The sequence below is a fragment of the Ptiloglossa arizonensis genome, chromosome 1 (assembly GCF_051014685.1).
Source record: "Ptiloglossa arizonensis isolate GNS036 chromosome 1, iyPtiAriz1_principal, whole genome shotgun sequence".
In the NCBI taxonomy this organism is placed as follows: Eukaryota; Metazoa; Arthropoda; class Insecta; order Hymenoptera; family Colletidae; genus Ptiloglossa; species Ptiloglossa arizonensis.
Window position 1 is genome coordinate 730,494 of NC_135048.1, and position 16,546 is coordinate 747,039.

The 16,546-nt window shown below is 31.3% G+C and overlaps 2 protein-coding genes and 2 long non-coding RNA genes across 18 annotated transcripts in view; 3 read left to right on the forward strand and 1 right to left on the reverse strand.

Annotated features, from left to right (window-relative positions):
- The first annotated feature begins 303 nt into the window (after positions 1–303).
- On the forward strand, positions 304–7,392 carry Wdr79 (Telomerase Cajal body protein 1 homolog). Of its 12 annotated transcripts, XM_076304007.1 has the most exons (8): positions 2,291–2,524; positions 3,643–4,019; positions 4,205–4,367; positions 4,493–4,689; positions 4,822–5,429; positions 5,922–6,154; positions 6,427–6,660; positions 6,731–7,392. In XM_076304007.1, the coding sequence occupies exons 4-8, from the start codon at positions 4,636–4,638 to the stop codon at positions 6,946–6,948; spliced, it is 1,347 nt and encodes a 448-aa protein (XP_076160122.1). In that variant the 5' UTR covers positions 2,291–2,524; positions 3,643–4,019; positions 4,205–4,367; positions 4,493–4,635; the 3' UTR covers positions 6,949–7,392. The 12 variants fall into 12 exon arrangements, with proteins under 12 accessions (XP_076160185.1, XP_076160177.1, XP_076160194.1 ...); XM_076304070.1 differs by lacking the exons at positions 2,291–2,524; positions 3,643–4,019; positions 4,205–4,367 and adding exons at positions 304–371; positions 497–637; XM_076304062.1 differs by lacking the exons at positions 2,291–2,524; positions 3,643–4,019; positions 4,205–4,367 and adding exons at positions 329–420; positions 497–637.
- LOC143143145 (uncharacterized) lies at positions 422–2,754 on the reverse strand. Of its 2 annotated transcripts, none has more exons than XR_012991033.1 (3): positions 2,255–2,754; positions 1,822–1,994; positions 422–916 (listed from the first exon to the last, which is right to left on the reverse strand). It is a non-coding gene; the product is annotated as an uncharacterized LOC143143145 (long non-coding RNA). The 2 variants fall into 2 exon arrangements; XR_012991034.1 differs by having other exon boundaries at positions 2,219–2,754.
- Positions 7,393–11,714: 4,322 nt separating the features above from the next.
- Positions 11,715–12,823, forward strand: LOC143150181 (uncharacterized). The gene is made up of 3 exons (XR_012992975.1): positions 11,715–11,836; positions 12,136–12,316; positions 12,415–12,823. It is a non-coding gene; the product is annotated as an uncharacterized LOC143150181 (long non-coding RNA).
- A 1,139-nt stretch (positions 12,824–13,962) lies between these two features.
- Positions 13,963–16,546, forward strand: part of LOC143151700 (uncharacterized) — a 30,659-nt gene continuing 28,075 nt past the window's right edge. Inside the window, exons 1-5 of one of the 3 annotated variants that reach the window (XM_076321106.1) lie at positions 13,963–14,311; positions 14,515–14,637; positions 14,930–15,133; positions 15,764–16,058; positions 16,160–16,506. In XM_076321106.1, the coding sequence (XP_076177221.1) occupies positions 14,540–14,637; positions 14,930–15,133; positions 15,764–16,058; positions 16,160–16,506 (944 nt within the window). In that variant the 5' untranslated portion in view covers positions 13,963–14,311; positions 14,515–14,539. Of the gene's footprint in view, positions 14,638–14,929; positions 15,134–15,763; positions 16,059–16,159; positions 16,507–16,546 lie in introns of all 3 variants that reach the window. The other 2 variants (XM_076321192.1, XM_076321250.1) reach the window with 2 other exon arrangements.

Genomic DNA, 16,546 nt, shown 5'->3' on the forward strand with positions numbered 1-16,546 from the left:
TACAATACAAATTTTTTAGTTTCACTACTCTCAAAGTAGAGAATGGAAAATTAAGCCATACAAACAAAACTTTATTGTTTTGAAAATAAACTGATTTTCGAAAACCAAATGGATGCAAAGAAAACCATAAAAGTTAATCAAAATTTTTATTTTCAACAAGATGGAACATCTCTACACCATACATTACTAGTTCGCTTATGGTTAGATAAGTTTTCAGAACAATGGGTTGGTAGAAAAGAATGAAACAAATGCCCGCCGAGATCTGATTTATACCCATTCGGTTTTTTTTTTTTTTTTTTTTTTTTTTTAAAGGCATTTAAAATTTGTAATATTCAAAACTGGGAGAGGAAACGTTGAGAATTTGGAAAAAGGTAAAGGAATACAGAAATATTCGAAAAGAAACTCTAAATTAAGTGAGAAGTGAGTTTCACAACGAATTATATTATTACTTACTTATATTATTTCCAAGATCAAGTTATTTAAACTTTTATTATAGCGGTTTCTAAATGTGATGAAGGAAAAAAGAGCGAGTGAGATGGAAAAAGGAAGGAAGAACGTGCGTTTCCATCCCAAGCCTGCTAGTGAACTCATCAATACAGCTTCCTAGCAGACCCTGCCTCATACACTGGAACATTAGGTAATTAGTAAAGGATCATATATATACCGATTGGAGTTGATATGAAAACTTGTAGAAATCGGTCGGCAGTTGAATTTCCTTCTGGTAACAAATGTGGATGATGCCATCACACTTTTATTGTTATTTTGCGTGCATCGACCTACATAATGTTCTAACAATTTGTTCTGACTTAGATCTTCATATATAGATTTTATTACTGCTAGAATTTTGGAAGGAAGTGCCTTTTTTGTATTGTCTCCTTTGCTTCAGATTTCTGCCAGGTATACCACGACTCAATGCCTTTAGGACAGAATGTATTTTGATTTTCATTCACTGAAAACTTCCATCGAGCAGTAGTTATGTGTATAGGAAAAAGTTGTTCAGAATATTGAGTTTTACAACATATATCAAATTCATCAAAATCGATACTGAGACCCCTAATATAAACAATTACCAAAATAAGGATAACAAAGGGCTTTTTAGAAATTTCAATTAAATTTTTGTACAATCTATTTTCTAAAAAATGTTATTTACATTAAAAACAAAAACATAACAAATCTGCTTTAGTTAAACTAATATTTGTCTGATAGACTATTTAAAAACAAACTATTTAAAAATATTAATTGACACTGACTCAAACAAGAAATTTTTTCTTTGACATAATATTAAGCCTGCTTTTAAAGTAGACAGAGATTGTAATGGCCTGCTTTTAAAAATAATCTTTCTAACGATACTAAAGTAGCCATAGGTGATAAGTATTTTAAAGGCAAAACATATAAATTTGTGTAGACTGATATTAGTTCTTCCCAAACTTTAAATAAATTTTCGCTTAATATCTAAATAAAAGAAGAAAAGAAACTATATTAAATATTAGATAATTTATATTTTAGATAATTATTTAGTTCAAAGAAGGTTCATTTAATTGTTTACATATCAATCATAATTATAATATTTGTCTTATTTTGTAATTTTTCTTTAATCAGTTGTGAAAAACATTTCATGTTTCAATAATATTTTAGTTTTTAAACTATTACAAAATATGTATACTGAAAAGCTATTTCTTTTAAAAATTGTTTAAATCCTTTGGTTTCTAGTATTGAGAAAGGCATAGATTTAGTGATTTTATTATAACCAAATCCTCCCTCTGTAAATGAAGTGAAATTAAATATAATTTTTTTAAAGAAAGAAAATTGAAGAAAATTTACTTGTGTGAATTCTTATGTTTTTAAGAACTTTTGTTGTTGTTAGTTGATACATTGATTTTTTAATATTTGTAAATACTAATGACGATGATGATGATGGTCGTGATTCCTGTAGTATGTCATCAACAATTCTCTACATCACCCAATCCAAGTATTACATTATCATCATCATGTATCTGAAAAATATATATATTTCATATTATTCGCAACACTTTATGACACTTTAATTATTCAAGATCTTAATGAATTTATTAAAAAGTACTACTTCATGTATTTTATCTATATCACTAATTGATTGACTTGAATTTTTATGTAGCAATGTGTATATTCAAATTTACTAGATTTCAGTAAATTTACTAGAAGTCGAGCATAAAAATTACGAAAAAACCTTCAGGACAACCTTATATAATGATATCAACTTATTTCCATTACTAACTCTATGGAATCATTTATCTGGAGTACAGCATAAATAGTAAAGATCTTTCACATTCAAAACATTGAATATAAAGATTTAAACTGCCGTTATGAAACCTATAGCAACCAACCGCATGGAAAAGTTAGGAAATTGTAGATAAAAGATATTGAAAACTATTAGAAAACATCGATGGTTTCGATATATCAATTTCCCAATATCGATGATAAAACATCAATGTTTTTCTACCGACATATTGATGTTTCCGAAATAATACAGCATACATTATCATTCGTTAGTAAACCTTAACTAATATTTTGAAAATAAAGCCCGAATTACAACATGGTAAAAGATTTTCCCATTTCTCTTTGCATAAGGAATTTGCATGTTTCGTTTTATCCGATCTTTTAAAACACTTTGTACATATAATATATTCAGTAGTATAGTAAAATCTCAATTATCCATTCTAAAAGAAGTTTTAAGGAACATAGATAACCTAACGCTGACAGAACGATTTTAACCTATCAAACCTTTTAATTTTGATGCGTCTAATGTACGTACATATAGTGAGTGTCACTTAAAATCGTATACCGTCTTGCTTATTAGATATTCGCTTGAAAAACATTATTATTATGCACATAGGATAAAGATATTTGAAATATAGCTACTTTAATATGCCTTTACTTAATATATGATGGCTGTAAATGAAAAACATTGTAATCAAGGAATTAAACATATTTAGAAATAACGTATTGAAATCATCAGTCACTAAAAATCATACAAATCGGTACTATTGAATAATTCGGGAAATACTCTATATTCTTAAATATTAAAATTGATAACCAATTCAAGAATGAAACTTTCATTTATTAAATATATTTCATTAAGTTTTAAGATCAATTTCAATACATGTAACTACCAGTTTGCTTATTTTGATTTGTCTACATATATGTATATATATAATACATTAGAACACAGAAAATACATTAAAATATGAAGTATAGAATTTGCAAAGCCATTGACATGTTCAGAACATATAATGTAGCACTCAGTACAATATTAGAAACAAACAACATATAGTGCACAATATAATATAAAATATAAATATATATAGCATTCAACACAATACTTAAGAAAATATACAATGTACATTATACATTTGAATACTTCAAGATACAAAAAATATGTACTGTGAAATACAATTAACTTAGTATTTTGTAAAATTAGGGTTGAAGCTAGTATACATTTTCTGAAATTATAATAAAATATATTTAATAAATAATAACTTAATTCTTGAATTAGTAACATATTTTATTCTTTACACATCACAAATCTATTACATGTAGGTTAAATTAAAAATATTAACTTCATAGACTCCATTTGATAAATGCTACTTTTACCCACTTCTGCAGAAACGTACTATTTGGCAGTTATTAGCAGAGATGCTAGGTTTCTTGCTACCAATCTGACTCAGTTTTCATGCCATTAATTGAAACAAGAATTGTAAAGAAAAAATAATGGGGGAACTAACTTAAAAGCTCTTTCTTTACTTATTGATATAAAAAGAGCTCCAGCTAATTGCTATGTGGTAGTAAGGAACTTGACATTCTTGGTTATTGGGCACCTGAACCTCTAGTTAATGTAACTGTTAGATAACTTCCAAATAAGTTGAACTGGAAAATATCTGAATGTGAAGAAATTGGTCATCAAAAGTTCTTATCTGGTTCTCTAGCGTAATATCATTGGAACAATGTTCATTAAGCAGAGTTTTCTTGCACATGTTAAAATGGTAATTTGCATAACTAATGTTATGAACATCAAAATGGAGTGTGCCTTAACAAATATTCTGCAATGAATTTTTAGTTGAGGTTTTCCTTTTAAAAATTCAGAAAAATATGGCCTGTTTCATTGAAGTATTTTTTATAAATATCTTTCTTCCTTTAGTTTCGTTATTCATTTTCCAAAAATTTGTAGTTAATTTTGGCTAATTGGGGACTAGGAGACACCCTTTTTCACTTGATCAGAGCATTCTACTAATGTTTTCAATGTGTATCTACAAAAAAAAATTGGTCTGCTGAATTACTGCATCAGATGTATGCACATATGTATGAACATACTATGGAATTTTCTACTAATGGTTATTAAGTATTAAGTAATTCGTAATATTTTTAATGTTGAAATGTTAATTAGTAAATTAAAAAACAATACATTTGGTATATTATTGTATATAATTCTTTTTATTACTTTAATTTATGTTTACAGTAACAAGATGGTAAACGAACAGTTAAATCGTAAACATATTAAATAATATAATATAGTGTATATAATAAAATAAAAGGGTAAAACTTTTCAAACAACTTTATATACTATAATTATTATTTGAAGTTATTGTTCGTCAAATATCTATGGAATGCTTAGAAATGACAGAAACTTTAAAGAAGCCTGTTACTTCAAATATGGTAAGTTCAAGAATTAATATTTTTATTTTAAAGATTTATTATAATGTCACATTAATTATAGTTTTCAAGTTTTATATTTATTTATACTTAACTTATAAAATAATATTTATGATTTATTATTTAATATTACAGATAGATTTACAGGTACTTGAAAAACCATCAATATCAGAGGAAGGTTTAAATACAATAGCATTGAAAGAATCCCAAACAGATGAAGTGAATGAGAAATTAAATGAATCCAATATAGAAGAATTGCAACCAGTGCAAAACAAAGAAGATTTAGCAAACACTGTAAAGAATGAGAAAGATATAAAAGACATTGAAGTGTTAGATTCTTCCAGTTATTTCTATTACAACTGGAATGATTCACCAAAATTGTTATGTGAAGCAACTAGAGAATATCAACCATCTAATTTATGCGAAAATTTTACAAAAGGTTGTCAGTGGTCTCCAGATGGAACATGTCTATTAGTACCTTCTGAGGATTTTAGAATCCGAATTTATGAACTACCAAGAGAATTATATTCTGAGAAAATTTCTGCAAACTCAACATCTACAAACTTTCCAGCAGTATTAACTATAAAAGAAGGAGGACTTATATATGATACTTGTTGGTATCCTTTTATGAATTCTTGGGAATCTACAACTTGTTGTTTTTTGAGTACAAGTAGAGAAAGTCCTATACATCTGTGGGATGCTTTTAATGGACAATTACGAGCAACGTATCGAGCTTACAATCAGTTAGTATCATAAATATCTGTAGTCACTATTTGTTGTATTATAGTTTCACAATAAAAAGAGGTTAACAGTGTTAAGTCTAACAATATATATTATGATAATTTATGATATTGATTAGAGATTTGCACAAAGAACAAACTAAAAATCTTTTATAACATTCATGTATACTTGTAAATACTTTTTATTAAATAAATTCTTGTAAAACTTAGTATCGAAATAAGTACTTAGAACTATAATCAAGTTTGAAAAAATTTAATAAGTACCTGTTATTTATAATAACCTATAATAACCTCTAATGTATTAAATTTCGAAGATGATATCTGTGTAAACAAAAACAAATCTAAATTATGTAAATAAAAATAACATGTATTTATTTAATGTGCATACAAAATGATCACCTATGTAAAATTTTTAGTTTAAATTTTGAGAAAGAGAATTCTCAAATAATGATATATATGTAACATACTTGACACTTCATTATTTTTTTATATTAGAGTTGATGAAGTAGAGGCTTCAATCAGCGTACAGTTTGTTGATTCTGCCAAAGAAATATGGGCTGGTTTTAAAAACGCCTTGAGAATTTTTTATGTGGAACAGCCAGGTCGTCAAGTAAATACTATTCAATTTAAAAAAGATTTTCCAAATGTCACAGGATTAGTTTCTTGTATTCGAGAAAATCCAATTATGCCAGGGTTAGTTGCTTTTGGCACATATTCTAAATATATTGGTAAGTACTCTTTAATCATATTCTAAATATTTGATTTATCAAAAGATTTATAAACCACGCAAGAAATATGTGTTTATGTATTCACACCCGTAGAAACTTTATCTGCTAATACTTTGATAACAAAATATTGGATTGCAAAATTTGTACAGGATTTTTCAATTTCTCTTTGCACAAGAAATTTGCATATTCTGATTTATTTTATCTGTTTAAAACACTATCAATACATAAACATGAATAATGTTTATTACTTATTTATACTTGTGTATGTGTAGGTTTATATAGAAGTGGGCCACTATGTACTTTTAAAACTGGAAGTGGTGTAACTCAAATTGAGTTTAGTCCTTGTGGTACAAAATTATTTTCAGCTGTTAGACGCAGCAGTGAATTTTTATGTTGGGACCTTCGTAATCCAGGTACTCTACTTTACTCTCTGCAAGGACGTCAGTCTGATACAAATCAAAGAATACAGTTCAATATCATGCCTAATGGAAAGCAAGTGGTGTCAGGTAAATTGATTAATAATTATACTAGAAAGTAGTATAAACTAATAAAAATAATTTGTTTTTATGTTGGTAGGTGGCACAGATGGAAATATTGTAGTTTGGGATTTACCAGAAAGTATAAATTACATAGATCTTAATGCATTGTATAAAATAAAGTTATCTCGCGAGTGTATAAATGGAATAAGTTTACATAAGAGTTTACCAATAATTGCTACTAGTTCAGGGCAGAGACTATGTGATAGCACAACAAAATACAGGGACAATAATGTACGATTGTGGTATTTTTCTTGATGATAAGTTAATAATGTGTCAAATTATTGTAAATATAGATTTTATCATTTTATAAATTGAACTTAAAAACCAATTATAAGTATGCTTTTGTAAAGTATTTTGCAATGATAAAAATAATATGAATTTTGAAAGCAAAACAATATTGTATTGTATAATGAATCTGATACTGAATGATACGTTTGAGTCAAGAATTTAATATGATAGTTAGTTAATAGTTCCTAAAGTAAAACTGACCATCCAAGTCCTTTGTAGATATGGGCAAAGGTCGTGGTCCGTGAGCAACAACAGTTCAATCTCACGCGTTGTAAGTACAATGCCACCTGTCATGGCAGGCAAATTAAAATGTGGAGACGGTATAAACACATGTGTAAAGTATGCACATAGTGCACAGACAAGATATAAAATCAATATAAACTTTACATAAAATAAACTTTACAGGAGTGGTGTTACATGATCTGAGATATCGATCGTGTAAAATATTAATTGTTTCCGTGCAACTTTTTCATTTAAAAACGGTGATTTTGGTAATTATAGTCAATTAAACCAATAAAATCGGTAAATTAGAAAATGCAGATGTCAGTCATTTTTTCTTGTTCCACGTCAGGTGCTTGACGATACGAACTGCCAGTACTCGTTCAAATTATCTGCCTGCATCATCAAGAAGACAAATGGACCAGTATGCGGACCTACCTACCTACCTACCTTTCGGAGGAGAATTATTGTGGCTACCTTCCAGGTAGAGGGGAATTGTTCAACTTCCAGACTGTGGTTGAAAAGCTGCTAGAGGTCGTCACTAAGGACGTCCTAGGCCCAGGAAGACGCAAATTCTGTCAGATATACCAGCTGGACCCGGGGCGGTGCTTTCGTTCCGAGACTTCGGATAGCCGCAGTCAGTCCCTCTTCGGTGACTCTTAGCTCGGTGGACTAAGTATTAGGATCCGCTGGAAGACGAGGGTCACTTTCCTCCATTATAGAGAAAAGGGCATTGACCACGTCCCTGAGACGAACATCTGTCCTGTCTAGCTAAGGTCACCGATGAGGAGCTGATCGCGGCCATCCGAAAACTCGGGACAAAGAACACTGTTCCGGGTTCGGATGGTATGTCTGATCGTGTCTGGTTCTTGACTCAGGGTGTTCTTGGGCCCCACTTCCGATGGCTGTTGAACTGCTGCCTGGAAGAGGTGGCTAAACCGGCCCCCCTGAGGAAGGAGGGCAGGCTCGTGTAGCGACCTATATGTCACTATGTCGCTGATGTGGGCAAGATGTTTGAAAGGGTATTGGCTATTCGCATCGTCGAGCTCTGACGCGGGTGGTCCCGATCTGGCTAAGTGCCAATTCGAGTTCCGGAAGGGACGGTTGACGTTCAACGCAGTTCGACATATCCAATCCACTGCGGACTTGTCTGAATCCCGAAACGGGATGGTGCTGGCTGTATCATTGGATATCGTCAACGTCTTCAACATTCTACTCTTGAGAGTAATTAAGTAACTCGGTGTTGTTCGAGCCCCCACCTATATACGGGATGTGGTTGAGAACTATTTCTGCGGCAGGTGGATAGAGTACCCCTGCCGGTACGGGAGGCAACACAAGGGTTGTACTCCGGGGTCTCGCTAGAATCTATGCTAGATCCCTTGCTATAGAACATCGGATAGGACATGTCCTGCGTGATAAGGGCTTTCCCGAAGAAGTCAACCTAATGTATTATAATGACGATACGCTGGTGCTAGTCATCAGAGGTCATTAGGGGGCCGTCTAACGGGCCGAGGAAAATATCCGATGCGTCGTCGAATGGATCAGGAGGATTGGCCTGTAAGTGGCATACCATAAGATCGAGGTGCTGGATTTTTACACATATCAACGGAAGCCGCTACCCTCTCTAATCCGGGTGGGCGACGCCACTATTGAGATAAAGTACCAGATGTAATATCCAGGACTGATCAAGCACGGCAGTCCATGATGTTGAAGTGGCAGCAACGACTGACCCAGCTGACGGCTGGATAACGAACTATCGGGGCTGTCCAATCATTTTTGATGGAGTGGTCGGACTTTCGATGGCCTTGTCTACTGGATGATACAGGTATCTGGGCATGAATGTTTTGGGTGATACCTGCACCGTATTAGAAAGGAAGCGACAGCGCGTTGCTAGTACTGTCACGGCGATCAGGACACAACGCAATATATCTTAGAGATGTGTCTCGCACGAGCAGATGAGTGGCAATGTCCTGGCGGGGGAAATTGGTAGGGATCTCTCATTCTCGGGTGTGGTAAGTTCTATGCTCGATGATGAAAAAAAGTGGGAAAAATTCTTTTTATGAATGAGTCGTGTTGTAGGAGTAGGCCGCGGGAAGGGATCGTAAGGGCGTGGATGGGTATCGCCGCATGCCTCCAGTTGTACGCCGACAGAAGGAGACTTAAGATGTTTGAGCTAAAGGGGTTCAAGGTGTCTTAGCCCCTCTCAATTGATTTTACCAATGGGGAGGGCAGGGCATGCTATCGCGGTTTGTGCGTGTGTATGGATGCGCTGGCAGCGGGATAGGGGAGAGCCGCTCACTCTTCCGTTCTTCCCTCGCAATGCAGTTGGAGAGATCGCGCGCAACCGATCTGGATGGGCCTCACGGTCACCCATAGGGCGGGTTTCTAGATCAGGTCTGCCCAAAACTGGCTTCGGAGCCGAAAGGAAAGAGCTTCTCCCACTTTGCTTCTATTCAACATTCAATTGTCTTGTCTCTCCTAGCCAACCACCTGTCGTTACTTCTCACCCACCACTTGAGCTCGCATTACGTTATTCATTTCTAAGCTATTCCTGTCTCTTACGAGTGATGATAGTAACAGGAGACTAAACGGTGTGAGGGGTTCCTTTCATGGGCAGATCTGCTCTAGACAAAAGACGATGTGGCAGCGTGATTCTGCTCGCAGCCATAATAAGGGTGACGGCGCTGAGGTGGCTTTGCAAGTAAAGGCCTCTCGTTCCCCCCTCGTCAACATCCACAGGTGGGGGTGCGGGGGGGAATTAGAAATCTTTCCGCTGTCGGTCACATCCTCAACCGCCATTGAAATATCAAAAACATTAGTATTCTTTACCGCTGACTTGATGTCTCGCGGGACGGCACAGGGGCAAAGAGGGATCGGACCGTCCATCCCCACACAAGCCGCACATTCTGAGTTTTAGACATAGTCTCTGCTATAGTAATAGGAGTAGATTTTAATTGCGTCCCTATTTCAATATGTATGTATATGAATACGAAGCTTGGAGACTATAAACTACTGAGGTTTCGTGTATGCTTATATTTAAGGCATAAAACGTCTCTTTTATCTCATGAAAATTATTTAATATAAAAAATAATATTATGTAATATTAAAAATTGTTCTATGGGTGGAGTAATGAAGATGATTTTGGAATATAATTAATTTTCCTTAATGGAATCAAATATCTTGTATGATACAATCCGACTTAACTCTAGGTATTTTCCACAAAAAAGTATTAAGCCATGTTTCTCAAGAGACAATGTTCCAAACGAATTAAAATTTGACATTCCTATTACCGCATACAAGAAATACAGAGCGAACAGAATAATAAAAATCAGAAAATTAAATTTTTTCTTAAAAAAGAATATATATCTTTTTAAGAAAACAATGAATACATTTTGTATTCATTTCGTACACCAACACATGAAAGCTATTATAATATTTACCAAGAAAAATTTTGTTATATCTACATTTGTAACTGTCCAGAAACTGATTAACTTTTGTCTGCCTGAAAAATCCTAGCGACAGTTGTGTGCCACACACCACTGTATATAACTTCTTTTGAAATAAATGAAAATTCATTTTTATTTATTTCTAAATTAAATTTTTATTAAATTATTTTTGTTCTTGAAAAGAATTTCACTTACTTCTACTGGTAATTATATAACCAATGCTTTCCTAGAATCACGGTGAGAGAAATTTATATAGATTAAAATACACCGAAAGTAAATCAAATACCTGTAAGCACAGTAAAACACAATTTATCAGCAGGACTAAACGGACGAGTTGCAACTGTTATTAAGAGTACAAAACAAAATTAAACGATTGAAATGGGCTAAAGAATACCAAAATTGAACAATTGAAATGTAGAAAAAGATATTTTGAACGAACGAATCGAGAGTTCTAACAGACGAATTTTCATGCGTTAACTAGTCTGCGAATATTTAGCTCTCCAATGTATCATAGACACAACTAAACAAGGTGGAGGATTTGTTTTAATTTGGGGATGATTCTCCTCTGATAGAACTGGAAAATTGATTAAAGTACCGATAGTTTTTAGCGATAATGCGTGGGCGCGTGTACGCACGCAGGCGCACAGAGACCAAACAAAAAATTATTCATATTCTTCTGTAGAATAGGATTTTAAAATAAAAATGTGGGTTTGCTATTAAAAACAAGTTAATTTCGAAATGATTTTGAAAACGTCTACAATATTCAAACACCTCAAAAGATTGTCAGAAAGTTACATACTATAGCTCAAGAAAGTGTAGAATTGCGACGGAATTGCATAATTCTTTTTAGAAAATATAGTAATTTTGGGCCTACAATTTATATAAATGCATATACCATAATCAATGAATGTTAGGTGACTGTATAATGAAAGGAAATTATGCTAATTTCTTAGAATACCAACACAGATCTTATATTCAAAGATTGTCTATTAGTATAATATTCAATTGTCATGATTATTATCGTTTATTTGTCATATTTTATTGAAAAAGGTAAAAAACTGTAAAAATGGACTATAAAGCAAAAGAAACAGTAGTTTATGAAAAAAAAATCTTAAGCATAAGATTTTTACGTGTACCAGTTAGAGGTTAATGGAGTCCAGACTATACCATGAATTTAGAAGCAAACTACAGTATGTACAAAGAAATTACTGTCATATAATATTTTATAATAAATTAAATAAATATTCATTACATGTTTAAATGAAGATAAAAATATTATTTATCATTTTTGTCGTTTAAATTGAATTACATATTTTATGCCGATAATTGAAAAAATAATTTATTACTAATTATTAATAATTATTTAATAATTTATTTATTAATTCACGTTCAAATTATATTTAGTTACTTCAAATTTTGAAATATATTAATATTAAGTTGCAGCTAATGGAATATACTGAATTTTTGCACATTTACACTCTTATTCTAGATATATCACTGTTTACAATACACACAAATCAGCTAGCTTAGAATTTAAAGAACACGTGGTAGAAGATATATGTATACCAGACTTGGTCACACTGATTTCGACCACGTGAGGAGAACGTTACTTATTTCTGGTGACTCTTCTCCTTTACGGTACCTTGATTTTGCGCGCCAAGGTGCTTAAGGTATGTATATATGCGTAGTAGCTATTTTGTGTGATCGTATAGTGTTTTTTTAACTATTTTTATGTAGTTACGTGCTATATGACATTTGTTATTTTTAGATATCTTATAATGAATTTATTTGAGCATTTATTCGTATTCTTCTTAAAATAATAAAGTTTGTTACTAGAAAATTGACATTTTTAAATGACTGCCATAACAGTGATGAGTCATAAAGGTCCTAACGTTAAAACAAGACTGTCACATTGTCACGACATTGGATTTTTCGATGCAACACTGACTGCTACATTGTCGAACAGTATTACGAGTTTTACTGTTACGCAAATACGTACCTTCATTGTTGCGCGATATAGATGCGCAGAAGTATTATACCACAGCCGAATGAAGAGCAATTTTAACCTTTAACCTAAAAAATTTAAATGCAACTAACTTATGTATATGATTTCGTACAAATCACTACGAAATAATCATGTTCTGCTGATACATTATGATATATACAAATAAAATAGTTCAAAAATAAAACTTTTATTTATTAAATATATATTAAATTAATATATATTTATTTTGGGAACCATTTTCCATACTTTTAATATGTGTACTACTATCTTGCATATTTCATTCAAATGACATACATATAATACATCAGAATGTGACAAATCATTAGAATATGTCATTCTATTGACGTCTGTAGATCAGTAAATACATATTAAACACTTTAAAATATAAAGAATATTTAGCATATATTATAATAGTTTGAAGTATACAGAATATATAATATACATTACAATACTTTAAGATGTAACAAACATACAGCATTCGGTAAATAGTTAAAAATATAAAGCATATACAATGCACACACAATATATCTACACATAATCCAATCAATTAAGTTGCTATTTTGTATGTACTGCATATTATGCACATATTTATTTATTTTAATGTACGTATATTATTTGTTGTTTATATTTTAACGTTGGTATATGTTCTTTAAATATATATAATATATATATAATATATATGTGTATATATAATATGCGCGCGCGCGCGCGCGTGTGTGTGTAATTGAGGGGACATGAATTGAACGTTTAGCTGAATAAAAAAATGCTTACATTTATAAAAAGATAATGAAACTTGAGGTTCAAGGAGAACCAGTAGGACAAGATGATGATCACAGATTGGTTGTACAAAATTACCTGTTACTATTCATATACAACAATTTACATATTAGACAATATAATAATTACTATTTTTACCTTAATGTGATTTAGCATATATTGAAATTTATTATGAAAACATAATGAAATATATTTAATAAATAATAATTTAATCGTTATTTTAAATTTTATATATTTCGAAAATGTAGACAGAGTATTATTCTTTTATGGTGACTCATGCGATCTATCACGTACAAGATACCTACATGTATCGACATTAATTTACGCATCTATGTTGCGCAGCCGTAAGGTGCTTGGCGCGCAAGAGCAAACTGCCTGCTATAGTGGTGAAGGGGTGAGGGAGTTGGACTTTCCCCTTATGCGGCATGAATCTATGTACCGGGTGCACAATGCATACATGATTCGCACTTGGCGTTTGCCGAATGTACGATTTTTACGTATACGTTATATTCGAATCATATAATGTATTAACAAACTGCTGTAGTAATTTAAATGCATAAAAAGTCAATAAATATATCTGTTTTCGAAATTAAAACTAGATTGGATTAAAGATAAGATAAGTTCATTGAAAACGGAATCTAAAGTCGTTGTGTGTGTATGTATGTCAACATACATGCTTTGCAAACTCGCCGGGAATGTAAAACGTTAAACTGTTGTGCGATTATGTTCCCAGTTGTATATGTCTTTCAAATACAAACGGGATTTTGCTAGTTGCATTGTGAACTTTAATATTTTGCTAGTTTTATTAGTTGCATTGTGAAAAAGAAAAAGCAGGAAACAGAACAAATTAAACAAAGAAATGAAAAAGGGACTAAAGTAGATAGTGCGTGCTAATGTGTTATGTATTAATGCGCACTAATGCTTAATAGTTACCATTACAACCTGTTTTCTTCGGGTGCTATAGGAAATAATCTATATGTGAAAAATTAATAAGGATATAAGAAACCTCATCATAATCTTAAAATTTTCGTGAAAAACCCTTATAGGCACGGTTATAAAGCAATGAATGAAATTTTATTACTCTAGTTTTTGAAGAAACGTGGGTTGTGGAATGGCTTCTAATATGCAGTCTTTCCCGCGAATGCTGAAAATGATGCGGGAAAACAGTAATATTAAGGAAAAACGTGAAGCTTTAATCTACATTCGCAGGTAATATTGTTGATATTTTATATACAAACTTATCTGTATTGTATTAATATTTATTTAATAAAAAAGTATGAAATTCTCTGCATAGATAAGTGTAATTAAGTGTTAGATATTGGTTTGTACATTTTTGAGAATTTATTAATTATTTACATTGATACTGCAATAAAAGTGCTTAAAAATCTTACTTTCTTGTAATTCAGTGCTTTATTAACTTTTCCCCATAAAAGGCATTTTAACATATTATGATGATGTATAAAACTTTAAAAAGGAACTTTGTAGTAATAGTTTATTTTAGCAATAGCAAGAAGTTGGAGTCAGCGAAAGCCATTAAGGAAGAACAATACAAAGAATTGTGCAAATTAGTTCTTGATGCATTTGCAAATGGGAACAGTGACATACAGAATGAAGCGTATGAAACTTTAAACGTTATTATGCGAGACTTCAAAGATCATTCTTTGAATTTGTTTGAATCCATGTCACAAATAAGTCAGAAAAATAGGTTAGTTTTTAAAACAATATTTAAATTGCAGTAGTCTTACATTGGTAGATTTACACTTATTTTGATAAATATTAATTCTTAATGTGAAATAAAGAAATACATCATTTGATTTGATATAAATTATAAATGTCAATCATTTCTTCTTAATCCAATTTAAGTTTAATTAAACATTGCTATAATGTTCAAAAAAACATAATATTTATATATTTAATAATATCCTTAATCCTTTGTGGATAAGGGTCAAAATATTTTTGCCTGCAGAATATTTTTTTGTTGCTTTTGAATGTATGTTAAGAAGTATTTAGCAAACTTGTAACAAATCAATAAAAATTGTTTTTTTAAATATTGTATGTGACAATTTGTCGAATTAAGATAAGATTATATAGATTAATGTAATTTTTAGATATGCAGTCATTTTCTGCTATCTGTTTTAAAATCATCTATTTTGTCTAAGATTTATGTTTTAGAATGTCCATCCACAAAGAGTTAATATCTATAGTATTGCATTCAGTTGCACATAACAAACATTATATGATTATTCAATTGTTGACATTAAACTATTATCTTTAGAAAAACATTTTTAAATTAAACTATAATTATAATTATACAATACTATCATTGTAATTTCAGATTAAAAATTCTTAAATTATTAGAAGTAGTTGAGGACAATGCTATATCAACAGTTGCTTATGATGCGCATACTGTAAACTTTTTTAATAATTGTATGTGTACAATACAAACAACTACAATGCCATGGACAGCACCAACTGCATGCATAGATAATCTCCAAGCATTGATAGAAGCTGAAAGTAAACCTTTATCGGATGACCAAAGATTAGAAGAAGAAACTATTAATTATTGCATAACTTTATTAAGAAGAATATATAAAGTGGCTGCAATGACATCAGATATTAAAGTTCAAAGGGTATAAAAATAATATTTGCAGTTAAGAAAATATAAATTAAAAAAATATGATTTATTTTTTAAATTAGTAACAAAAGATACAAAAATTTTATATTTTTTCAGTTTAATGCACTCTTATTAGATAAAATAATGATACTAGCTTATATGGGTCATAAACGACAACGAGGTCCTGCTTTAAAACTTTTACAACAAGCACTTGCTACGGATATATTATCGCATGTTCGTACTAAACTATCAGATGCATGGTCTCAATATAAAGTAGCATTGCAATCTATATATTGCAAGCGTATGTTACTTTTGGTATCTGTTTGTGAGTTAGACTGGGCTACACAATGGAATGTTAGTATTCAGTTTCTTGGCGTGGACCTTCATCGTGGTGCTGGCTTGATAAATAATTTATTAAGTGTTGAAGAAAAAGCATTTAAGTCTACAGATACAATTATTCGCAGGTATAAAAATTGATTACATAGAAAATAGTACCAATTAATA